Source organism: Pipra filicauda, unplaced genomic scaffold (assembly GCF_003945595.2).
Source record: "Pipra filicauda isolate LSUMZ 115617 unplaced genomic scaffold, ASM394559v2 scaffold76_size2844353_pilon, whole genome shotgun sequence".
NCBI lineage: Eukaryota > Metazoa > Chordata > Aves > Passeriformes > Pipridae > Pipra > Pipra filicauda.
The window spans coordinates 631,389-656,858 of record NW_024104942.1 but is presented as its reverse complement, the minus strand read 5'-3'; the positions used below and the strand labels follow the sequence as shown (position 1 = coordinate 656,858).

The window sequence follows — 25,470 nt, the reverse complement described above, 5'->3', positions numbered from 1 at the left end:
CAGGGAGTTCAGCATAGCTCCAGGCCCACTCCCCACAGCAGGGCTCTGTGCCAGGGACGCTCAACCGGACAGAAATGTCACCAGAGCAGCTGATTATGCAGGGCTTCAGCCTGGGGCCTTGGGGGCCAGTGCCATCCAGGCTGGTGTTTCTCAGTTGAGCGGGAGCTGCTCCAGTTCCACAGCAATGCTGTCTGCCAGACATGTATTGAGATGAGAATGCCCATAGGAAAGATGGGCAGTGCCTTGCCCAGTGTCCCTCTGTGCACCCAGGCATTTGCCAACCCGATCCCAAGGTGCCTGGCTGGCTTAATAAGACATGAGAGGGGGAAGAGTGAGCCACTGAGCCTCTGCAAGGTGGACTGGGGAAGGTAGCTGTGACAGGAGAGGCTCTGGCCCAGCAGCACATCCTCACAGCTCCCATGTCCCTCTCAGTTTCCAGTGACGCAGAGCATCCACCTTCCCTGCGTGCTCACATCCCACGGCTGCTCGGAGATGGGAAGGGATGAGGCAGGAGGGCAACAGCCTGCAGTAGCTCGGCTCTGGGTAACGACCACAGAAGCAGCGTTCCCGTGCTCCCTGCCTCCTCCCACGGCCTGCCTCTTGGCTGCAGCCAAGCCGAGGGACACATCCCACACTCACTTGTGTACGGGGGTGAGCACATGTGTGTGACGTTTTTCCCTAAAAGTGGTGGTGGGAGGGAAAGCTCCAATTCACAGCCTTGTCTCTAGCTGCTTGGGGAGGCAGGGTGTGGGATGCAGCAGGGATGAGTGGGTGGGTACAAGGGATGCCACGGTGGGTACCGCAGACATTTACGATTGTGCTGGCTCTGTGAGCCCCTGGGTGCCTCCAAAGCATCACAACGCCAAGGGATGGACTAGCCAGGGAGCCCCCACCCCCAGCCCATCCTCACTGCTGAGTTCTCCACGCTGCAGGTGAAGCGAGGCACAGATGACGTGACAGGCGTAAAACGTGGCATGAGCTGCTGCTTCCCTAACTGGCAGGGAGGAGGAGGAGGAGGAGATTTTGGTATTGAGCACAGCACAGTCTGTACGCTGGGAGAAGAGGCCTGACTATGACGGTGAGAGATGGAAGGGGGTACTTTAGATTGGGGACCAGCTGGAGCAGCTGAGAGGATATTAAACTGCAACAGCTGGAAAACACAGCTTCGAGGAGAAACAGTACACAAGCCCAAACTCCTCACAAGAGGGCCAGAGTGAACCAGCCTGTGTTAATGAACTGGAAAAAGGGAAATTTCAACTGCAGCATTTCTAGGAGCCTGCATACCCAGTCTAGGGAGGATGCTCTTAATTGCAAAGCCCTTTGGGCTGGCTGTTGTGATGGCAGTGTTAGAAATTTCTGATTAGAGCCTGCCCACACAGAAGTTGAGGAATGCAGAAGGTGACCTGATATTGACACCACCAGCATCTGAGTGTCATTAGAGCCACGCAGCAAAGGTGCTTACAATCCATAGACAAGTGTGACATTCCTAAATCAGTTTCCACAACAATTTGCAGAGAAACTGCAGAATATTTGTGTTCTGCACAGAAGATCACTGCCCTAGCAAGCAGCCTTTGGGACCTTTCTGAGGCAGGTGGTCTGGCTCTGGCTGCCAGGGTGAGGGTCAGAGCTTGCAGACACTTTGACTGTGTCTGCCATCTGAGCTTGTGAATTGCTTGAATGAAAGCGCTGCATTTGCACATGACCAGCAGTAACATTGCACAAGTTTGCAATTAAAATTAAATTAATTAAATATTTAGCAAATAATTAGTTTTCCTGTTGGCCATATTCTGCCCTTTGACTTCTCATGTCCCCAAACAGAAGACATCAGAGAGCTTTGCCAGTACTCAGTTGATTCCTACAGTTCCACCCAAGTGCTGTCAACTCATTAACACAAAAAAGACAAGGGGATTCACTCAATGAAAATTTTACACTGCCCTGAGCTGGAACTGGTTTTTAGTTGGAACAGTGCAGGATTTGCAGGCACATTGCCTCAGGTTTGGCAGCAGGATGGTTTTCCTACAAAAACATTTTACAGTTAATTAGAGCACTGCCTTTCAGCACAGTTAATGATCTGAGAGGATGCAGTACTCAGGTACTCATCCGGGATTTGGGTTGTCTGTGCTGCTGGCTATTGGCTCTAGAGACACAGGAGGGAAAAACTCATCCTGCAACTTCTGCAGATCATGGGCAAAGTATTGAAAGGTTTCTGGGAGAGGGGACACAGCAGTGGGTAGCGTGGGCAGACAGCCTGCTGCTGATCAGAAGCTTCTTTATTTCACAGCAGGAGCAAGACTTAGAATGCAGAAGACCATATGCACATCCGTCTGCCCAAAGCTTTCCCCTCTTTTATAATGATGGTACAGGCTGTGCTGAGCTGCAACTCAATAAATATCAGCCAATTCTCTCTCTCCAGAGGGGCAACTGCCTTCTGTACCATCCAAGAGCTGAGGACAAGGGGTGTAGCTGAAGTCATTTTGTTCTTCTTGGGACTACAGCAGAGCCAGGCAGTGCAGTGTTTGGTCACCACCAAACACCCCCAGAGCCAGGTGTCTCATGAGTCCATTCTTTAGCACGAGGTACCCTCAGCACTGCTTCAAAGTCCTCTCTGGGCAGGTACAGTTATGCCTATTGTTTTACTTACACATCTTTCTTTGGGGATTCCTGAGTCCCAAGCTCTGGCTTTTGATTAGGGGCAAGTGCAACTGGAGGAGTAAGGTATTGCAGCAATACCCATATCTGAGGCAGACGTGTTGCCAGCCTCCTGAATTTCTTTTCTCCACCCATGTACATGAGCTGTCCTCAAATCTGTGTGCTGAGACACGCACATTTTATATTCCAATAGTGATATGCCCCTCAGAGCTTTTGTTTCAGCCTCACCAAAAGTATATATTCATGACTAGAATAAAACAGGACGGTCTCATCTGCCTGGGTATTTTTCTGGTGAATTTACATTCTTCTCTCCTTAAGAGCTCTGTTTTCTCCATTTGTTGGGATTACAGGAACCTTTTGTGTTTAAAATTCTTGTCCCTTTTTTTCTCCAGGTTACTTTAAATAGAAGAGGAAAGGAAATGAACAGAGGAGCCGGCAAAGCTCATCTCGCTTCTCAGAATTGATTCTCTGATCCTTTTTACTATCTGTGCCCCCCGAAAATCTCCTCTAGATTTCTATCTGCACCATTCCAACTTCCTGCAATAGAGGAAAGTCCCTAAGCCTTTTTCAGCCCTTTTGAAAGAATCCACCTCTGCAGCCAGACACCAAGCTTCATTTCTGGTAAGGTTTTCAATCTCACTCACTCCTTTGTCTGGGTTTATACGTCAGCCTCTTCCTCTTGGGTGGGCAGAAAGGGGACGGGTGCTGCTGCTGTGCTGACTCCTGACTGGGTCACCCAGTGCTGCTGGGCTGTCTGGGCTAGGCTATAAAACAGAGCCAAGGCAGCGCAGCTGGCTCAGAGACCAGACTGAACTCTGCAGTCGGCGCAGGACCCGTGCGCAGCCTCTGCCGCCTCCCGCTTTGTTGTTTTTTCCTGGAATACTGAACCGACCCCGGGAGCAAGATGTGCAAGGGACTCGCTGCACTGCCAGCCACTTGCTTAAAAAGGTACTGTTTATTTCTGAGCATCTGGTAATGGTCGTGTTAGCCTGGAGATACGCTGATGCATTGCGCTTTGTGTCTGGAGCAGAAAAGGCAGATTTGGCTCTGATTATTTTGTAAGATACAAATGATTGCTTAGAGGCTTTTGAGAGTTTTTTTCTGTTAGAAGTAAGATTGCAGAAAGGTTTCATACTGAGCTGCGGGGAACGCTAAACCCATCCTTCCCATCAGCAAAACAAGCAGCTCTTAGCATTGCTATATTTTTATATTCCTGTCAGCTGTTTCTGCCGCAAGCTTTGCACCCCTTTTCTCCTTTGAATCCTCACACTGCCGCCTTTTTTTTTCTTGATTTTTTGAGGGGGAAGCAAGGCAGACAGGATAAAAATTAGGGATTATCCCCCAAAATGCATCCCAAATGCAGAAACCTAGCCTGGCAGGACCAGAGACCCGTCTGCAGCAGGCAGGGATGCGAACCAGCCCAGTGCACTGTGGATCTGGATGCGGCACCAGCCAGTGTGGGGTCAGCGCGAGTTCCCCGGGTGTGCAGTGATGGTGAGGGGCCAGGTCAGGCTGTACCCGCGGTGCACAGCACCGTGGGGCTGCTGTGGGGCTCATCATACACCCACAGTGCAGTGCCAATCAGGATGGGCTGAGCTGCACCCCTGCCGTGGGTGCAGGATCTGGCTGCATCCCAGTGTGCGGGACCGTCCAGGCATTCCTGCAGTGGCAGAGCCTGCCACATCCCTAAGCACAGCCTCGGCTGCGTGGGCTGCCCCACAGCCCAGTGTGAGGGGTCTCTGTGCCTGCAAGGTGGCCACGACCCCTCCTGGAGGGGTGTTACTCCTTTTCAGGTGCTGTGGGCCCTGGAGATCCCCAGCAGGGTGGCACAATACTCCCTGCTCACCAAGCCCATGCAAACTTGGACAGGTCTCTGGTGCAGCACTGCTTTTCTACCCACTCGTGCCCTCAGCAGCGCTCCTGAGACTGCTTCCCAGCAGCTGTGCAATGGATTGGGAAAATGCAAACAGAGACTCAGCTGGTTCCCATATGAGGGGAAAAAGCTCCCTGTTCGTGATTGGATTTGAAAACAAGTGCTGAAAATGCAAGGGAAAAGTATTGACGCCCTCCACTCCAATTTGCAGGAACATTTGATGAGATGAAACAAAAAAAAAAATTGAAAAAAATGCAAAGAAAAGTAGTTTGCATCTTTTAAGCACCTCTGTCCAGGATTCCTAAAAAAACCCCTCTCTCTCGCAGAAGGCTGTGGGACTCCAAACAAGCAAGAGTGTCTTGTTTCCTCCTGCTCCTGCCTTCCTGCAGACCTGAGTGGTCTCCTTCCCCTGGGACAAAGAGCATGACAGCGCCAGGCAGCCTGATCCTGGCAGCACAGAGTCCCCATGTCTGTCTGGGCAGAGCCTGAATGTTGGTCCTGGCCACATGCACCCGGCTCTAAAGCAGCTGTGAGTTTCCTTTGCTTTCACCAGAGGGCTGGATTTGAGCAAGCAGTGAGATAAGACATGGCCAGGATGGCTGACAGGGTGCTACTGCTGGGGCAGAGAGCAGTGCTGAGAGGCTGAGTAGCTACCAGAGCTCAGTCCTGTGGCACAACCTCTTGCTTTTTTTCAGGCTCAGATCTGATAAGCAGGAGAAGAATTTCCTGCTTATGCTATCATTGCACCCTGTGACAGGCCAGGGCTTGCACGGCTGAGCAAGCAGGACTGATTTACCCACCCCTCATTCTTAAACTGGAAGGAAACCCAGAGAGATGCCAAGGCCAATACCAGCTGCTTATCTAGATGCTGCTGTCAGGAGATTGTCCTGAACACGCTTGAAGGCAGAACAAAATTAACAATGCGTCCTCAGAGGAGCTTGCTGTCCTTCTTGCAGAGGAGCAAGAGAGTCCTTCTTGTAGTCAGTGTGGGCTGGTCGTGGTGAAACTTTTGGCTCATCCCCTGATCTCACCCCACAATCCTTCTCCAAGCCCTTGGCTTCCTGCCTTCCCTCTCTGTCATGGGCAGCCTCTTGGTGGGGTGGCCTGGCATGGCCCTGCTGTTCCTGTAGCTGGGTGATGAGGTGGGGAGATGGCAAGGGCAGCAGGAAAGGATTAGTAAGGCTGTGAGAAGCAGTCATTGGTAGTTGGGCAAATCAGTTCAAGGAGAAGTGACACACACAGCGCGGGGATGTCTTTCTATCACAATATTTTAACTGGAAACAGTAGGAAAACAACAGCTTCTCCCCCTTTGGCAGCCCTGCCTCCAGGCTGATGACCTTCTCAGCAAGAAAATGGTGCTGTTGAATATGAAAAATTACTACTTTGACATTGTTGTATTTGTCTAGAAACAGAAATGTGCATTATGTGAGGAGTGTAAAGTCAGCAGTGGAGTCACCGGCAATGACCTGCATTGGTGTCACTGAGTAATGCTGAGGGAGCTTGTTCAGTGAGGAGACTGCAGAGGGAGTGTAATGCATTACCTTCATCTCCTTGATTTGTTTCTTCCAGTGCCAAAGACATGAAGCACCGTCTGGGTTTCTTGCTGCAGAAGTCAGACTCCTGTGACTACAGCTCTTCCCAGGGCAAGAAGGAGAAGATATCTTCAAGCCAGAGGTAAGAGCAGGTGGTGTCATGTAGCTAAGCATGTTGTTCACTGCCTCATCAAGCTGGACTCCATTAGTGTTTCTGCTGCTGCTTCCTAGTTCCTCCTGAATGCCTGTGTTTGAATCTAGTGTGGCAAGAGTCCTCAAGTGTTGACAGTCCCTTTTCATGAAGAAGGTTGAACTAGAGATCCCTTTCTGCCAACACTTCTATGATTCAATATCTATGTGCATGTGGGAAGGCGTGTGCCGTCTCCTGGGCAGGGGAACAACACCATCCCAGACCCAGTGTGACTGGACACACTGCAGAATCAGCATCATTGTCTCTTGGAGCTGGATTTGTGCAATGGTCCACACAACTGCAGAGAGGTGCTGACACACAAAACAGTGAGCAGCCTGCCAGGGTATCACTGGTGCAAGGTGATGGTGTTCTCTCCAAAGAGGACTCCAAAGGCTCCTGGAATAGATGAGCCCTAGATGTTTTAGTATGGCAGGTGGAAGGAATGCAGGATGTGTTCACACATTCCCCATATGTTTGTAGTTCCCACATTCCTCTCTCTTCCACATAACTACTGTTCACCTGACATATTAGAGAAATCAGCTCTTTGGAGTTCACTGATACGACCTGTAAGAGTGATTCCAGATCTGTGCTCCAGCAAGAGATGCAGCCTCTCACAAAATAAACATAAATTCCATAACAATTTTTCCAGGAAAATTCCAGCCCGTGGCTGGTGATAGGAATTGCAACCCAAAATTTCTGTAGATTAGATCTGGGATCCCCAGGGGTATCTGTAAAGCAGGCAGGCATTTCATTCTTGGTCTCTAGTGTATGCTCTTACAACAATCAGGGGAAAATATTTTCTAATGGTACTGAGCAAAAAACCAAATTTGTCCCTTCAGTACTCCCCTTAACTCTTCCCTGTGTTTCTCCCTTTGTCTCCTTTTAGGCTTAGCCAAGAGGAAGTCAGAAAATGGGCAGACTCTTTGGAAAACTTGATCCATCATGAGAGTAAGTAAAGAGGGCCCTTATGCTGCCTGCAGTGTGTGTGCTGTGAGCAGTCGTGGGAGGGGACATGGGATGTTACCTTATGCCTCTTAGGAGCACACAAGATCTCCTTTGGCCACACAAACCTCTGGAAGGGGTGATGAAGGGTCTTCTTGCTCAGATCCAAGGCAAGGGTCAATCCCAACGAATCGTGTGTGGCTTTGACCTACTGCTGATCTGTCCCATTTTTGAAGGCAACTGGCATAGTCTGTGTGTAAGGGGAGGGCAACCCTGGGGCACACAGTTTGTGATGGGCTAAACAAGAATGAAAAAGTGGAGACATTGTTTGCAGCTGAGTCCCTGGGAGACTTTGTCTTCCCAGCAGTTCCAGGCTTCACTGATGTCCTTGAGGTTTCCTTCTCATGGTTCCCATGGCCTGAGACCTTGTGGAGTGTGTTGTCTGTCTCCTCGGGGCCTCATGGGAACACAGGAATTGCTTGTCTTCTCCTGACTGAGACACTGAAGTTCACAGTGGGGGAGCATGCAGCTGAGGCCCCACAAGTGACATCCCCAGGGGACTCTGAATTCCAGCCTCCCACATCACGCACGAGTCTCTGCCATGGAGGCAGGAGCTGTCCCCGCTGCTAGACCCAGGGGAGCTCCTCATTCAGCTCTGGCAAGGAGAACCCAGAATCCCTGTTTTCTGGGGTTTGTGGGTATGACTGTCCAGGAACCAACACTCTTACCTGAACTGGTTTTCCTCTAAACAACCCATAGGAGGACTGGCTGCTTTCCGTGCGTTTCTCAAATCTGAGTACAGCGAGGAAAACATCGAGTTCTGGGTCAGTTGTGAAGACTACAAGAAAACCAAGTCACCAGCCAAGCTCAGCCCCAAGGCCAGAAAGATCTATGATGAGTTCATCTCAGTGCAGGCCACAAAAGAGGTACGTGCACAGAACATTTCTTGGGCAAAGGTATCACCCTCAGTTCTGAACCAGGCCAGCAGTACTGGGATGGAGAGATTGACAGTTTCACAAGAGAGGAAGGGTTCTACTTCTCTGCTTGTTAGCAAGGAAATGGTGTCATTTTTATTGCTTTTATGTTAAACTTGGATAGAGAGAAAGTGTGTTTAGTTACAACCACATGGCCATTCCATGTGCACACTCAAATGTGAGAAGCCCAAGAGGACTATGATTCCCAGTGTTCCAGCTGCTCCCATGGCTGCATCCCAGAGGGATGTGTGTCAGTCTCCCCAACAGTTCTCCTGGCAGCAGGGATGCGTTGGTATCCAGCTGCACAGATTCTGCCGAGGCAAAGGGTGTCAAAGGGTGTCAAACAGCCATTTCAGACAACAGCTCACCAACTACACTTGGTGGAGAGAAACTTGGATTTTCCCTTTCCTGTGCCAGCCACTTCTGGGACGGGTTCTACTTACACTGTCCCTTTGGCCCACAGGTGAACTTGGATTCATGCACACGGGAGAAGACAAGCCACAATATGCTGGAGCCTACACTGTCCTGCTTTGATGAGGCTCAGAGAAAAATATTCACCCTCATGGAAAAGGATTCTTACCGCCGTTTCCTCAAGTCCCCTTACTACCTGGACTTGGTCAGCCCACCTGGGGCTGGCTGTGGGCCCGAAAACTGCAAGAGAAACCATACTCACTCCTTAGACTGCAACTCTAACATCATCTCCCAGTGTGCCTGAACCTGCAGCAAGGCAGGTGCGGGCTGGGCTCTTGCAAGAATATACGGCAGCAAAAGCATTCATTGGCATGAAGCAACAGAGCTGTCTCCAATAGCTGTCTAATGTCCCAGTTGTATCCCATGTCATGCAACAGCCAGCATTTGTAACCCAATCCAGGCTCAGTTTCTGTCGCAAACCCTCCTCTGACTCGGTTGGTGTGGAGTGCTGGGGTCTGTGTCTGACAGGAAGGCTGGGTGCACTCACGGCGTGCCCGCTGTGGGTCTGGCGAGCCCTGCGAGCCCAGGCGGGTGCTGGGAGCTCCTGCCCAGCCCCGGCACTGCCCGCCGAGGGACCAGGCTTGCGGTGTCACCCCGTGACACCCAGCAAGGAGCAGGGCAGAGAGGAAGCCCAGGGAAGCATCGAGGACTGTGATCTCCCCTTTCTAATACACAAAAGCTTAGGTGAAAAGGACTTGCTCTGGTCCTTAGCTGTTCATATAACTCCCAAATGTGTCTAGGCTGTCAGAAGTGTTTGCTCAGAGCTCAGGCTGTGCTGCATTGCAGTAATCAGGCATAGGAAGAGCTCCTGCTTGTTCTCAAAGGGAGACCAAAACTTCTCAAACAGCCTCCCTCAACCATCACAGCCACCATCACAGGGAAGCTCTTCCCTCTGGCTGCTGCTCCCTCTGTAGCTTCAGGTTTATGCTGGGCAAGGATCTTTCCTAGAGCTACAGAGCTGTTATTTTGGTGGAGGTTCATTATTTCATATATTATTAATTGTGACCTTCATGCTCCCAGGTTAAATAATTTAGCTGAGCAGAAGAGAAACATGTTCCTTCTCTCCCACACTGATAGATGTATATTCCTGACTCTGGGAGTGCCATTTGGATTCAGATTTACCTGTCCTGGCTTGTATGGAGCAGTTTGTGATGGAATAGGACCACAACAGCTGGGGAGGAAAGGCCCTGCTTGGGAGTACTTGAAAACGTTGAGGGGTTTTATAGTGATATTTACGTGAGTTTGCATTTCAGTAGTAGCATGGCTCACTTTTCCTGAAGATGATAGGAGGAATGTGTCTATCTCAGTACTGCTGCTGGGCTTTGCCAGAAGGCATCTTACTTTTTAATTGCTGTGGTTAGACACGGCCTTCGCTGTGGGCTTTGGGACTGGCAGTGACCTGCAGTTGGAAGCACAAGAAGCAGCTGCAGAACTTGCTGCCTTTGGGCTGCAGCACCAGGTATCTCACTCTCCCCCAGCCCTTGGTCTATCCTTAATTAGGTATCGCTGCTCTGGCAACTGTGTATTCCACACTCTGCATCCCAGTCCAGACAACAGTTCTCACACCAAGGTTTTGGCATGGCAGGAGGAGGATGTGGTTCTCCAGGCCCATAGACAAATGCCTTTTTTAACATTTGCTTTATTTTGTATTTATTCAATGTACTAACACGTATTGCCCTGCATGTTCAGCTAAAAGATGGAGAGGCTTGCTAAAGTGCTGAACGTAGCCAAGCATGTGGCTATGTTTTATTTTCCCCTGGTACTGGGAACTCTTGATAACTATTGCAAAAACTGTATTGATATTTAAATAATGATGAATACATTCTAAATAAAAATGTTTGCGTTAGTCCCTTCTAAAATGCCATTGTGTGAACCAAAGAAAACGCAGGAAGATCCAATTCATTGGCCAAGGTTGCTCTAAAGAGTCATTTTAAAAGTGGCTTCACTCATAGGTTAAGTCACAGCTGATGAAATACCCATTATGTCCTCCAGACACCCTCAACACCGTGAGCCTGGGGGATGTCAGGCTTTTAGGGATCCGTGCTGTTCCTGACCATCAGCTCAGCACAGGGACCACCCATCCTTGCCAAGGGTCTGGGGTGAGTGTGAGGCACCCCTTAACAGCTTTGGAGGGGGGAATATCAAGGAGTACCTCCTTGCTACAGACACTTTCCCAACGGAGCTCCAGAAGGTAACAGGTTTTAGTTCAGAACTGAACCTGTTCCTGGGCCAAAACACAGTGGGGGGAGCAGGGCTGGCCTTTGCTCAGCCCCTGTGTCACCACAGCTGCTGCTACTGGTGTGTGAGCTGACCCTGCAAGCCAAAGCCCAAGGCAGCACCCACACAGTGGGGCTGGGAGTGCCTGTGCTGCCCTGGCCCTGGGGAGTTTCTGCTGGATCAGCCTCCTGGGGAGATACTTTTGCTCCCTTTTCAGCTTACTTTCAGTCGCTACATCACTGCAGCAGAAGCTCTCAGAGGCCTTTGGTCTTGCCAGGACCTTTTGAGCACAAGTTTTGGGAGCGCCCTGTACAGGGTAAGGAAACACTGCACCTTCAGTGCAAATAGACAAAATGAACAGTCCATTGAGTTAGTAGCAGAAATACATGTTTATGTGTGGATTACTGAGTGGTACAAGAATATGGGTTAACACAACCAGTTCCTCTGCACACCAGCACCTCACATCTTCCCCGCATGTGAGGTCTCTAGTGGAAATCACACAGAAAATTTCAGACCAAAAACCTCCTTGCAGGTGTGAGGAGCTGTTCTTCGCTCCTAACCTTGGCCACAGAACACAGCACCCTCCAGGGAGTGACCAAGGGCTGGGCGGAGCCTGGATGAGCCCCGGGACACCCTCAGCCCTGTGGCTGCCACTGTGTCAGAGGCTTTGGCAGTCCCCGAGACTGGGACCGGGCAGCTGAGGCAGAGCCCTGCCTCAGCACATGGGGCAATAGCTGGTCTCTCCATGGTTCACATCATGGCTGGTGAGGTGCAAGGCTCCTCGTCACTGAAGTCACCATAAAACACACATCAAGCCATCCTTGGCGTTAATCTGAGGGATGCAGCTGCAGAGAGCCCTTTTCCACATGTCCCTGTGGCACAGAGTGGGCGCCAGGGAGGTGTGGAGGCAGTGCCTGGTGCCCAGGGACCCTGGCTGTGCCCCACAGCAGAGGTTGGGGTACCTCGGAGAGCACGAGACGTGCCTCCTGCACCAGCTCAGGCGCCAGGATGGACCAGGGCTGTGGGCACAGGGTGATCCCAGAGGATGTTTTGGAAGATGTACCATCATGTTCACTTGGGCAGATGGCCAAGGTTTCCTTTGAGAGGGTCTGGGACCATGCTAAACCCATGCATCTCTGTGATGGACCCCAAGCACAATATCCAGAAACTCTGCTTTTTGGCTCTCTGACTCACAGGGGATCCAGATGCCCATGTTACGAGTATGTATGTATATGTGTGTGTGTTTATACTTATATAAGACTATAGGAATACAGATGTACATGTTGTGTGTATAGTGCCATATATGCTGTATTTCAAGAGAGCAAGAGTGATAAAATACATGAAGTATTTCCTACCAGAAATATGATGGTTGGTGTCAGCCCGACAGTAAATACCTCTGGGCCTGTGGAAAGCTGGGCCATGGGCTGGGTACAGGCATTGCCACCTTTCTGGGAGAGCCTACTCATATAATTAGCCAAATGACCCTTCCACACAAACACAACTTCCCAAGAGCTCCAAGATGCTTCAGGGGCCACATTTTATGGCTGCCCAGTAGATCACTGGCAGCCCTCAAAGTAGACTTCCAGCATTTTAGCAGAAATTGAGCTGGGGAGGGATTTCCAGTTTTATCTCTCCTGAATCCAGCCTCCGCCTTTCTTTTCAGCACATGCAAACCTAAACACCTTCTTCCTACCCCACGCTACTGTAGCTGTTGTAGCTACTGACGTCTCAGGTTCTGATGGTGCATAGCAAGATAGCCTCCAGCAGCATCCCGACCTTATGGCGTTGGTGGTGGCATTTAACTCTGAAACATGTGAGGGAATCTGGAAATAGCTGCCAAAGGATTAAGTAGAAATGAAAGATCTAGGTCTTTCTGCAGGGAAGCCTGTTCGGTTTTGCATTTCTGAGTCACACTGTAAATAAGGAGCTTGAACGTGCTGAACCCGCTTGTATTGACACCAGTTCATGGAGACTTTGGGAGAGTGCAGGGAGCACGGGCAGGCAGAGGTGGTGGGAGCACCATGCAGCAGCAGAGGAGCTGGCTAAGCTCCCCATCCCATGCCCAGCCCTGCTCCTGCCTCCCCAGCTCTGAGCAGTGGGCACTGCTGGGGGATCCTGCGCCCTTTCGGTGGGACCCTCCTGCTGCTCATGGGCTCCCTTGGGCTCTTTGGGGGCACCCAAGCCACCCCCTGCATTCACCCCTGCTGCTCCAGCACCAACTTTCCCAGACCTTTTGCTCCAGTGTTTAAAAAAAAGTCACATTTGTGACTGCCTCCATCCTTTCCCTGCCTCCCCACTCCTGCCTGGAAAACATAGCCCACTTCCTGCAGCTCGGGATGTATTTTTCTTCATCACCATAGTGACAACATGTAAATATTTGGGGCTGGTGGGGTTTTGATCAGATTTTGAAAGTCTTGAAGAGGCTGGCAAATCCGTTGTTTATGTTACTGCATTTTGCATGGAGTCCCATGACTTGCAGCGAGGCTGAGCAGCCCAGGGAAGGGGACTGGTCTGGGATGCCTGGAGGCAGCACAGACATGGGTTATTTTGCTGGCATCTGTCAGGTTGCTGGCTGAAGCAGCTCCTTGCAAGCCATGACCTGTGGATGCTGCACCAGGAAACCATCACGGGGATGAAACGGAGGCCCTATGGAGCAGTGGTTCATTGCATTTGCCTCGAGGCTGAAATAAGATCCCAGCTGCTTTTCATGTATGCCCTTGCCCCATCCTCAGGTGTGATTTATTCTGTTAGCAGAGGGCTGGCTTTGAATCAGAAAAGAGCTGGTCTTTTTAGAAACAGCCTATGGAATCACACATCCTTGGCAGATGGGAGGAGACAGGAGAGGGAGATGCAGGCTACACAAACTCAGTAGTTTGCATCTGTTCAAGAATCTAGGGGTTTATTTTTCATGTTTCCAATGACGGTTTTTAATTTGGGTTTGGTTTTTGGGTTTGGTTTGGATTTTTCAAACTGGATCTGAACAGCTGCAATTGCAGCTTTTTTTCTCCCCAACATGACTTTCCTCCCTCCTCTGATCGATGCCCCTTGGTTGGGTTTGTGCAGAAGTATCACTTTGGCATGCCTACTGCAGACAGAAGTGACTGGAGCAAGAAACCCCTGCAGCAACCCCCAGAGCTGCCATCCCAGCACGCCACAGACACCAGCACTGCGAGGGCTGTGCACTGGCACTGGGACATGGCACGGGCTGTGGTCTGAGGGCTCAGGACATGGTGCAAAGGTTGGAGAGAGCGAGAGTTCTGGGTTGCTAAACAGTCCTGGTGTTTTGGACAAACAGGTCTTGTTTTACCCTCTTTACTGTCTTTAGTGTGGAGCAAACAGGCTGTCTCAGCACTGACTCCGAGCAGAGCTGTTGGGGAAGCAGTGCTGCAGGCTCGCTCTGCTCACCCCTCGTGCCTGCCAGGTACACTCTGGGGCTCCTGGTTCTGCCATACAGCCATCACTGCCATTCCTGCCATCCCTGCTGTATGGCTGTCACACTGTCCCTGCTTTGCCTCCATCCCTGCACGGCTGTCACTATGCCTGCTGGTTGGCTGCTTTCTGAAGACAAGATGATGCCAATCAGGCAGTGGACACATCTCACCCCGCACCTTGGCCAGGGAGGGAAGAACCTGTAGGGTACCTGCGCAGTCTCAGCAGCACCCTGGGAAGCTGGGAGGAGGGAGCGAGCCTGGGCCAAATGAGTGATACGGGCAAAACTGTGAGAAAAATTGTCATGTCCTAAGGAGTCCTAAGAAGGCAGCGTTGGCACCCCAGAGCCTCCAGCTAATGCCAAGCTCTGCAGCACCAGAGATGTGCCAGATGTCCAAGTGGCTCCCGGTCACTGTGGACCTGGGGCTGCTCTGCCACCCTTCTGGGTCCCAACTCCAGGGAATTTCTGCAATTGGTCTTCTGTGGGAGAGGAAAGAGATGGGAAGAGAGGAAACACCAGGACATCTGACAATCCAAAGCACGGGGAGAGATGTTTAGCAACATCCCTGGGTGCTCTTCTAGGGTGGTATGAAGAAAGCAAAGCAGCTGCAGGAGAAGGGGCGGGTGTTTAGATAGAAGCAGTGGGGATGCCTTGCACAGCCCTGCCACATTGCTACTTGATTAACTCCTGATAAAACTCCGACCGCACAAATCTCGGCAGGGAGTCTTTCTCCATCAGGGCAAAGATCCTCTTCTGGGCCATGTCAAAGCTGGTTGGTGACGGCTCCACCAGGTTCTTCATGGTCACAGCCTTGGTGAAGTGGTCGATGTTCACCTGTGATGGGAGTGTAAGAGGGATGGGGACCTTGCCTTTAGAGGGGTGGGTGATGGCATCTTCCCTCACCTGCTCTGCCCCAAAGGGTGTGGGGAGAGACTGAAGCAAGTTCTTTTCTCTGGAGGAATTATTAGTGGCAAAGCTGTAAGGATGAGGTCTGTCCTGCAGCAAAGCTAACTTGTGGAGGAGGATTACTGTACATTGCCATCCCTTACAATTAATGTCAGCCCTCTGTGAGGAAAAGGGGGACAGGCGTGTGTTGAAGGTGCCCATGGCAGGAGACAGCCCAGCAGAGGCTGAGCATGAAAACAGGGGCACCAGGGCTGTGAAGGGTGGGAATGCAGCACATGGGGATGGGCCTGGCCCTTGCCAAAAGTACAGCCCTCTGAGCCCCTGCAGCCATCACTCTCCTATGGGAAGGGGGCCAACAGTGCAGCAGCCTCACCCCTCCCAGTACCATCTCCTGCCCCATGGCCACTGACCTCTTTGGGTGCCTCGGTCTGGATGAACTCCTCATAGATCTTCCTGGCCTTCTCTGCCATCTTCACAGGGGACTTGGTTTTCTTGTAGTCCTCACAGGCCACCCAAAACTCGGCATTCTCCTCGCTGAACTCGGAGCGCAGGAAGGTGAGGAAGCTGGAGAGCCCATCTGTGGGAGGGCCGAGCCCTTGCTGAGCACTGGCAGTGCCGGGGGGGCCAAGCAACAGCAGGGGATGTGGAGAGAGGGGAGGTGACTGACCACAGGGGGATGTGAACTTACAGGGGTTTTGCAGGAGCTTTTCCAAGGAATCACGCCACTGCAGAGCCTCCTCTGGTGATGGCCTGAAGAGAGTAAAGAAAGCCCAGGTGGTCTATGCTTACCCCACAGCCCCAGTCTGGGCCCCAGGTTTTTAAATAATTCCTTTAAACATGTGGAGAACTGGAGTAACAATCTGCAGGGACTTGCAGAGTGAAGGTGATGGTCTGGGGATGAAATGGTGATGCTGCTGCATTGCAGCACGAGTGCCCTCCTCCTGGGGAGAGCCGAGCGCCAGGGAAGGTGAGGATGGGGCTGGGCAGGCGAAATCCCCCATTTTTGACCAGAGATGTGGCTGACCTGCAAAATGGGTCCCCTCTGCAGCCACAGGTCTCCTCCTTACCTCACTGCCTGTGCATGGGATGGCAGAGCAGGAGCTCTGCAGGCAGCTGGGATGCATCTCTGTGTTTTCCTGCTGGGGTGGGGAAGGATGCTCCCTGCTGGCAGGGGCTTGGTCATTCGGCCCTGTGCTGCTGGGGCTGGGGTCAGCGCCCTCCACTCCCACAGCCTGCCTGCCCCGTTCCCACGCCCTAAGGCAAGGCAGGACAATGGCCTCGGCACCCTTCCCAGTGGAAACCTCCAGTGTTTTCCAGCTGCGAGGTTTTTCCTCTTTTTTTTTTGCTGTATTTTTCAATGTGACTAAAGAGTTGGGGGGGGTGGTTGACTGTGGCTTTTTCCTGTTGTTTTAGTTAAGCTCCAAGGAGTTTGGCCAAGCTGCCTTGGGCTCACAGTTCCTGCCCTGTGACCCACCAGGGCAATGCCTGGTGTTGGCTTGAAGGCAAGGGAAGCCCCTGTGCAACTTGTTTTGCTGCCACAGGAGCCATGTGTTGGGGCTGAAACCCCCTGGGTGAGCAGAGCATCCCAAGGAGCGTGGGCAGGACAGCCTGATGCTTCAGTGGTGGGTCTGGGGGAAGTGAAGTGCTGCTGCCCAGCCGTGCTGCCCATGTGGCTCCAGCGCAGACAGGGGAACAGCAGGAAAACAAAGCTTGCTCAGGGTGGGTACTTGGCCTCACTTGTCATCAGACTGCAGCAGTAAGGACCACGACAGGGGGTTCTGATTGTTCACTTCCTGGACCTCAAATTGTATTTGTACTTCTATCAAGGATCAAAAACTCTCCCTGTTCCTGCCAGGTGACTTCTCACCCCCATGAGGTGAAGCATCGCTGCAGTAACCCAACACAATCCAGATTTCCTGGAAACTACCAAATTCACATTTCCATTATCTGAATGTCCTAGGGATGATATTAACAGCAAGCGAGATTCTGACAGGTGAGCGATGACAAGGCTGCACAACATTGCAGTGCAGAGAAAACAACTCCTCCAGGCAGTGGGGAGAGAGGATGTTCTCTGGCTTTCTGAGGGGACAGCTAATGGGGACAAATGTGTCTCGGTCACAGAGGCATCTGGGGCATGGCAGCTCTGTCTGCCCTGCTTGATCTGGGCAGCTCTTGCCAGGCAGCACTGTGGTGAGCAGGCACCCTGCCAGAAAGCCTCCCCCTGTATATCACCCACCACAGCCTGGATTAGCAGGTAAAATAACTAATGTTTCATGTGCTTTAAGTAATGCTGATAAAGCAGAGCCAATATGATACACCAGCTCAGTGCCGGAGAGCAGTGGCTCAGGACAAAGGCAATAAGGTGAGGAGGTGCCATCATCCCAGAGCTGCCCAGAGCCAGGCATCACACCATACGGTCACACAGCCAGCTCAGGGACACGCTGCCATCCCAAAGCCAGATGGCCGTGAAGGCTGGCACCTCTGGGCTGAGGCAGGTGACTCAGAGAAGTCCAAGTGCCACATGCCTCTGGGAAAAACCTTTATCCAATAACAGGAAATCTCATAAAAAATAAATTGAGTTTCCATGGGAAATTTAGTTTCCATAGAGCTGTATTGCCTGACATGTCTCATGCTGCCCTGACATAACTTCCTGAGCCTGCACTTAGCAGTCAGGCCACGAAGAGCATGCCACAAGCTGCCTGCCTTGTAGAGCCTCCTGTGCCCCCCTCCCCAGCAGGGCTTCAGCTCCTCTGCACCCCAAAAGGGCTCATAACTACCCCACTGGCTGGGCACAGGTGCCAGCACAGCCCACCCCAGCACAGTACTCACTTCTGGGCCTTGGGCGGCTTCTCTGGCTTCTCAGGGTAGGGGATGATGAAGTCAATGGCTGAGTCGTGCTTCTGGATCAGTGTGCCCAGCTTCGTCTTGATCTCCTTGGCCCTGCAGGAGGGGAGGAGCAGAGGTAGGTCAGGCAGAGGAACGGGGCAATGGGGACAGTCACAATCCCTGCCCTGCACAGCCCCTGGTGAAGTACAAAGCTCTGTAATTACTTACAGATGAACAAATGTACCCTCATGTTGAAAAGGCTGCGCCTGGCTGGTGCTGTTCAAACCGGGCGCTTTGCATTAGCGGCAGCTCTTGATCTCTTCACTCTATCCCCATCTGTGGCTGGGATAATTGTATCAGCAGAGCTGGCGGGCTGCTCTGATGGTGAATTAGGGCCGTGTGTGCAGCACTCAGTCTCTATAGTGATGAGCCTGAAGAAGTGCTGGTGAGGAGGTGAAGGAGCTGTCTCCGGAGAGGAGGCTGTGGGGGTGCCGTGCTGGGCTGTACGGCAGTGCCTGCCCCACCGAGCCCTGTCCCACCCTGTGCCTGCCAGCCCTGCACTGCCGATGGCATTCAGAGCAGGACACCCTCAGAGATACATATATATATATATAGTGTAATAAGTAAACTTTATATCTGCAATGGGAAATAGACACTGCAAATAGACACCTCCTGAGTGCTGCCTTCCCTGGGGCAGAGGGGGAAGAACAGTTTTGTCAGGAGTTGAAATACTCTGACTGCCAAAAGCTTCATGCCAGTTCTCCGTTGCCCCAAGGCCATGCCCTAGACCTCTGTTTGGAAGAAGCAGAAACAAGAGGGGTCCTGGGGCTTGACAGCAGGCCCAGATGTCTCCTGAAACATTCCCTTTTGTGCAATACAATTTGCAATGAGGTCCTGAGCATCTAAAACTGTAGACGAGGCTCCCCTCTGCTGCAGCTCAGCGATGGTAGCAAAAGCAAGCTGAGCTTTTGCAGGGAACACTGAGGTGTGCTGTATAAGGGTGAAGAAATAAAGGGGTGAAAACAGATACCCCAAGCCCCATCTTTGCAGGGCAGGACTTTTCCCTGACACAGCAACATTTGATGGCTTCCAGGTCGTCTTGCTGGTAGAGGAGGTGAAGGAGAGCAAGGGGACACACTGCTCCTCACAGGCTGGCTGGGCTGAGCTTTTGGCATGGCTGGCACAGCCAGGCTGTAGGTCCCTGGCTTCAGGGCTCCCTACAATTTTCCTCTCTGCTGTTTATTTTCACAAGCCCTCTGTGGATAATTGCTCCCTTGCTATGTCTGCTATTTTATTGCAATTCCTTTAATTTTTTTCCCTCCCTGTAAAACTCTCTCTGTGTTTTGGTTTCCACTCGCCAGTCCCCATGGGCGACTTTTTGAGACCCGGAGCAGGGGCGTCTGCTCTGCTCCCTACCAGCTGCCCCCAACTTCTGTGAAGAAATCTGCCTCTAAACAGCCACCCTTGCATGAAAGCTCAAAGCAGGGCCAGCCAGAGTGAGCAGCCCAGCTTGGGGCTGCACGGACCACCCGCCGTGGGTGTACGGCACGGGGCATCACGCACCCAGAAACCCAACTGTTTTCATGGAAAATGTCAGCAGCTACAGGGACTAGCAGTTCCCGCTGCTAGTGCTTCTGAGAAAACTTGAATCTTGGAAAGAGCAGAACCTCGGGCAAAAGGTGATGAGGTTGCCATGCTCCCACACTGAGGTGTCTGGGACAGGGATGCTGCTGTGTACCGTTTGTCCTGCTCCCTCTGATAAATAAATAAAATGCAGATAAAAGCTTGGAGCTGGCTCCTGATGTCCAGTGCCTGGGACTGTCTCTCCTGCAAGCCTCAGGCACCCTCCTGGCCATCACAGCCATGCTGGGACACCCATGGCATGGCCCTGACCAAAGAGGATGGCACGGCTGCAGTGATGAGGAGCAGGTGAAGCAGGCAAGGAGCTGCAGCCCCATTAGCACCAAAGCAATGGGTGGGTGCAGAGGGTGCCACAGGAAAGCTGTTGGGGCAGAACAGCCTCTCCCTTGGATCTGCTTTCCCAAACATCTGTGCTGGTGGCTACAGGTCCCTGCAGGGAAGGGGACACATGAGTTCAGGGAGAATCTCTCAAAGAGGGGCTGAGCAGAAATGCTGGCTGCCACCATGTGCCTCTCCCTGCCACAGCCCAACACTAGGGAGGGTAAAGCTGTGGATGTTGCCATGGCCAACCCACTGCCAGTGCTGGGTGCTGTGCACCAGGGACAGTCACTTCCAGGAAACTGGACCATGTGCCCTATCATGAGAGGCTCATCTGGCAGGAGCAGGGGGAAGTCACCCACCTCTGAAGCAAGGATGGTGGATGCAGGAGGTACCGTGTAGGCAGGGTGATAACACGAGCTGTACTGGGAGCAGGGGCACCAACAGCCAAATCTAGCCCATGGTGACCTAAGGAGCTGGGAGGACAGGACCAGTAGTCTGTTGCTGTTTGAACATGACCCGGGGACCCCCCTGCTCTGGTGTAGATGAGCCAAGACATGCACAAGGTGCTTGGGATGCTACTGATGGCAGTTTCACACAGCAGCAAGTACTCTCCTGGATAATGCTCAGAGCTGGTTCAAAGTCCTTCTCTCTGATTCCCATCCTCTGACAGTGACTTATGGGCAACATCTGTCAGGCTCAAAGGGCACTGACAGGCCCTAATGGCCCTGAGCAGCTCCAGCTGAGCCCCACACCCTGCACGTTAATGGGGCTCCATTTAAGCTCAGCCCTGGGGCCTCTTTCTCTCAGGCTGTGCTGTGCAGTGGTGTTAGACCTATATTGCAGCCCCACTGCATGCTGCTCCCAGTGAGACTCTTTGGATGGATCCATCCTGTTCCATCCCATGGTGCTGTCAATGGACCACCAGTGGCTGCCCACCCCACTGGAGCCCTGCAAGTCCTGGTGTCAGGACAGCAGAAAAAACCTCCCCCCTGCACTGAGCAAGTCCTGGCTGTGGGATCTTCATGAAATCCATGGAGGCAGCAGAGGTGAGGAAGGTTGCTAAAAGGAAGTGAAAGGACTGGAGCGGGCTGAGAGATTGCAGGTTGAGGAAGGGAAGGGCTATTTAAAGACACCATCCTGGCGTCCTCCAGCAGACGGATTGCAAGCTTTCAAGCAAGGCTTCAGCAAAGGCTAAACAGCAGGGTAAAAAAGGCAGTTATAAACAAAAAGGTATCCTTCAAAAAAACCCGGCTATGGCCAAGTGAAAAAGAGCAAGAGGACCGTAAACGGTGGAAGGTTAAGTGTGAGAACAGATGGGAGAATGCCAAGAAAAAGTCTGAGAAACAGCTTCCAAGAAGCATTAATAGAAAATATGGGCTCTGTCAAACACATCAAGAGCAAGAAGGCTGCTCGGAGGCCCAGGAGAGACTCCAGCTTTAAAAACAAAACAAAAATAGAAGCTCAAAGGAGTTAAAGCTATAGCTGAAAGCTAAAGGTGCTGCTGTGCCCAAGGGCAGGAAGGTGTGAGCGGAAATGCCCCTTGAGGGGAAAAAGGCTCCAGAGGGGATTCAAGGAGCCATAAAGCTGCAACTGTGATGCTGCATGGGCACGTCAGTGGCAGCTGTGTCAGATCTGTGGTGGACACATGGACAAATATGGTCTATTGGAGAGAAGTCAAGGCAGCTCTGGCGGTAGGAAGAGATTCCTTCTCTGAAGAGGCCAGCAACCACGTTTTGTGAGGAGTCAGGGGGTACCAGCCCCTTGGGTTTTCAGGGGACTTTGGGTGGGCTTTCCAGACCCCAGGCAGCCGCAGGGGGGAAGGCCATCTCATGGATGACAGCGTGGGAAAGGTAGCACACAACTGTGGGGATGGTGCTATGGGAACACAGGCTGGGACCGAGCTGTTAAACGTCACACACGTGGGGAGAAGGGGGTCAGTGGCCGAGGAGCAGATATTGCACTCCCCAGGTATGGCACTCAGGGACAAATTGTGAGGAACTGCGGGAAGATCTCATGAGACTGGCAGTGGAGCAGCTGTCAGAATGCCTCACAGAGCAGTGCAAAGTGATGTGCAGGGGGCAAACACGGTCCTGACTCTGCGTATGGAAGTGTAAGTGAAGCTGCCTTCAGGAGCAAGGATTTGAGGGCACAACAGGTGAAAGCATCAGCATAGCAACAGGGGGAGAAAATCTTTATTAAGAAAATTTAGTATTAGAAAGCATCAGAAGAGTGAAAAAAAGGGGATAGCAGAACAGAAATACGTGGATCACCCGCATCTGGAAGAGTGCTGCTTGTCTGCCTGTGGCGCAGGAGGCTGCAGGGGAGCAGGCAGTGGAGTCACTAGGATGGCCCAAAGGCACATTTCCAACAAAGAAACTGCCACAGGCCCATGCTCCTGTTTGTACCTGTGATGGGAATTTGCCTCGCCTCTGGGCAAGCAGCATCAGACCCCAGTGCCACAACTTCAGCTGGGACTTCTCTGGAGCTCCCCCCAGGACAGTGAATGTCCCCTCATTCTCATCCAAAAACCAGTGCTGAGGCATTTGCAGCCATGAGGGAATCCTCATTGGGGGATTCACATGTATAGTCTTTTCCCAAGCTTCCTCCTTAGGTGAAGCATCGGGTGCCCTGATGCCGCACGGAGACCCCAGATTCCAATCACCATGGAAATGGCTGGGGGCTGGAGCTTGCTGTGGCTCCAAAGAGGGTTGAGAGCAGCCTGGGAGGCAGCACCAACACCATCAGGGGCAGGTTTTGAGGAAAGCACCCGGGTGGGTAGGCGTGAAGATGAGGATTCGTGCCACAAACCAGGCAGAGCTGGTGCTCTGCATGGAACTGAGCCTTGTGGAGAGGGGCCAGGTCTGGCTAATCCGTGTGAGAGCAAGACACAGGCAGTTAAAGAGGATTTAAAAGCACTTGTGAGCCAGGGCTGGTTTTGCCTCAGAAAGGCAAAACCTCTTTTCTGCTTTTTTCCTCCTCCCCTCCTCCATGTTTTGCAAATATTAAGATCTGACAACAATGCACTCCTGCTCAGAGCAGCAGGGGTAGAGGGGCGGGTTTGGGGCAGCCCAAACTCACCCAGCAGAGAGGTTCCCAAGTCAGAGTGGGTAGTTTGCAACTGAATCACCACTCGCCCCACTAAGGGTCCCAGCCACTTGCAGCACCCACTGAGCCGCCCCCAGAAAGCCTCCCTTCCCTCCCAGTTCAGAGCTGGATAATCCCAGTCCCCATATGAGATGTTCATCTCGGGGACATGCTTAAGGAAGAGCCCCTGTGCCTCCAGCTGCCCCGGCAGAACCCTGCGGGGAGGCAGCCCCCTGGCATCCTGGCTGTTCTCACCTCTCCAGGCACGTGTGGGGCAGCGCTGCTAATCCTTTGCACATCTTGGCAGGCTGTAGTTTCCTCGAGCCGTGAGAAGAGTGTGAGTGATGGCTAAACCAAGCAGCAGTGGCTCCGTCTGCAGCCCAGCTCCCCCCTCTCGTTCCTATATAGCGCCTGGAGCTGGACCCCTGCCAGCCCCGTAACCAATGCCGGCCGGCCTGCTGCAGCTGGCCCCGGCCCCAGCAGCTTCTGGATTTTGTTTTCTTCTCTCAAAGCTCACACGGGGGGGAAAAAAATGTGGTCTTTCTGGGGTGAGATCAGGTAATCAAATTGGAAGGGCCAAGCTGCTCTCTGGGGGGCTTCAGGAAGCCCACAGCCTTTCTTTTAACAACATATCAAGCTCCGAGTCAGTATTTAGAAGAGCCATGTAGACATGCTTCATTCAAGTGAGGTTTTTTTCCAGTGAAAAACAGTACTTTCAGAAATAAAAAAAAGTTCTTATGAGAAGTCTTGCTGTTGATTTAAAGGCTGTGGCTAATGTCAAAGCATCCACACCTTCAAAAGTGGCTACTGGCTGGTGGATAACAGTGAATTTTGTGCCAGAACAAGTTCTTTTTCACGTAAGCTTGAAAAAATAAGCCTTTTCATCATCGCAAATGTTCTGGGTTTATCTAACAGTGACACTTTGATGAGTCTAAAAGCATCTGCAGTGTGATTTTTCTCCCAGCCGCAGCCAGCCACTCAGGCACAGTGTAGGTGCAACACCAACAAGTGAGGCTGCCAGCTGAGGGGCAGCTCATGGCAAACACAGAGATCAGCCTGGCTCCAAAGGGTCCCACAGCCAAAGATCTGGCCCCCCTCACGGCTGCTCAGGGGGAGGATGAGCTACAGGCAGCAGCTGCAATGGAGTCACTCCTAGCACAGCTTAGCAGCACTTGGAGTGGAGAGGATGACCACAGCCAGTGCTGAAAACCTGCTGTGTGCCTGGCCCTGACCTTGGCTGTCTAGGTGACTATGAAAATGTGCATGAGTGCCTTGTTTAACACTCAGAGCTGGGAATAGGAACCTTGCTCCCAACCTGGCTGTCCACACCCTGGGTCACTAACGATCATCACTGCCCTGACCAGCCCCACCTGCCCCTCAGCCTGGAGCTACATTTAAGCTGAGGCCTGTTCTTTGAGCTGTGTCGGAGCTGTGCCTGGTTCTATTTTCCAGCCGGATTTTGGACCTCTTCTGGGACTACGCAGTAAGACACTGTCTGCATTTCAGCTTGTGAGCGCAGTAAGTGAAAGGTGGATGTCTGTTGGAAACTGTGCCTCCCTGGAGAGCTTGGGCAAGCTTTGTACTGGTTTGTAATGGAAACTGAATGAAAAAAAAAGGACAGCCTACAATTTCAGAGGATTAGATGCTCGAATGATGTTTGCCTGGGCTTGGGCTGACTAGAGTCCCCCATATGTACCCAAGCAGGGGTGCCAGATGTGGGGTCTCGCTGGGGTGGGTTGCCCCTTCCTACTGCTGGCATTGAGGTGCTCACCAGCCTCTCCTGTGTCTTGCAGAGGGGGTAAGGAAACTGTGGCAGCTGCAGAGGATGGAGGTCCTTTACTCCTTCCCAGGCTGCTATCATTCTGCGCTTTTCCCAGAGGAATCAGGAGGAGGGTCTTTTATTACCATGGAGGTGCCTCACCCAGTCAGTGAATTGGAGGTCACCTGGTCATCCCAAGTCCCAGCAGCTGGGGTGCAGCCCCTGCTCTCCAAAGGAATGCAGCCTTGCAAGCTCTGCCCCTGTGCTGGGCTGTACCAGTACCCTGGGGTCAGAGAGCATGTCAGGGCCATACATTTGCTAGCAGGGACATCACTAGGATGTCACTGAGTGCCAATGAGGCTGCTTTGAAAATCTCCTTTCAAGCATGATGCTGTTTGTAAGATGCTTTGCCAGCTGTCCAGGCACCCCCTGAATCAGAGAGGAGCCGGTGGCAGTGTGGGCTGGGTGAGAGGTGCCAGCAGTTCTTGGGACTGGGAAGGACAGCGGGGCCATGGCACCACACAGGAAACCCCTGTAGCCCCACGCTCGCTGCTGAGCCATTGGGAATGCAGTTATTTCTTCTCATTAATCTGCAGTAATAAAGTCAGCATTGGAATCCCTTGGGTCTGTGGGACCAGGAGGTTTGTGCAAATGC

At 52.1% G+C, this 25,470-nt stretch overlaps 2 protein-coding genes across 6 annotated transcripts; one reads left to right on the top strand and one right to left on the bottom strand.

Annotated features, from left to right (window-relative positions):
• Positions 1-2,470: 2,470 nt before the first annotated feature.
• On the top strand, positions 2,471-10,490 carry RGS4 (regulator of G protein signaling 4). 5 transcript variants are annotated; one of them, XM_027713365.2, is made up of 6 exons: positions 2,471-2,613; positions 3,042-3,270; positions 6,092-6,196; positions 7,131-7,192; positions 7,946-8,112; positions 8,624-10,490. In XM_027713365.2, exons 3-6 carry the CDS (start codon positions 6,102-6,104, stop codon positions 8,873-8,875), a joined length of 576 nt encoding a protein of 191 aa, XP_027569166.1. In that variant the 5' UTR covers positions 2,471-2,613; positions 3,042-3,270; positions 6,092-6,101; the 3' UTR covers positions 8,876-10,490. The 5 variants fall into 5 exon arrangements, with proteins under 5 accessions (XP_027569166.1, XP_027569167.1, XP_027569163.1 ...); XM_027713366.2 differs by lacking the exon at positions 2,471-2,613 and adding an exon at positions 2,831-2,929; XM_027713362.2 differs by lacking the exon at positions 2,471-2,613 and adding an exon at positions 2,836-2,940.
• A 3,020-nt stretch (positions 10,491-13,510) lies between these two features.
• RGS5 (regulator of G protein signaling 5) lies at positions 13,511-23,428 on the bottom strand. The gene is made up of 5 exons (XM_027713369.2): positions 23,312-23,428; positions 18,014-18,124; positions 15,873-15,934; positions 15,595-15,761; positions 13,511-15,112 (listed from the first exon to the last, which is right to left on the bottom strand). The coding sequence occupies exons 1-5, from the start codon at positions 23,353-23,355 to the stop codon at positions 14,951-14,953; spliced, it is 546 nt and encodes a 181-aa protein (XP_027569170.1). The 5' UTR covers positions 23,356-23,428; the 3' UTR covers positions 13,511-14,950.
• Between the last annotated feature and the right edge of the window lie 2,042 nt (positions 23,429-25,470).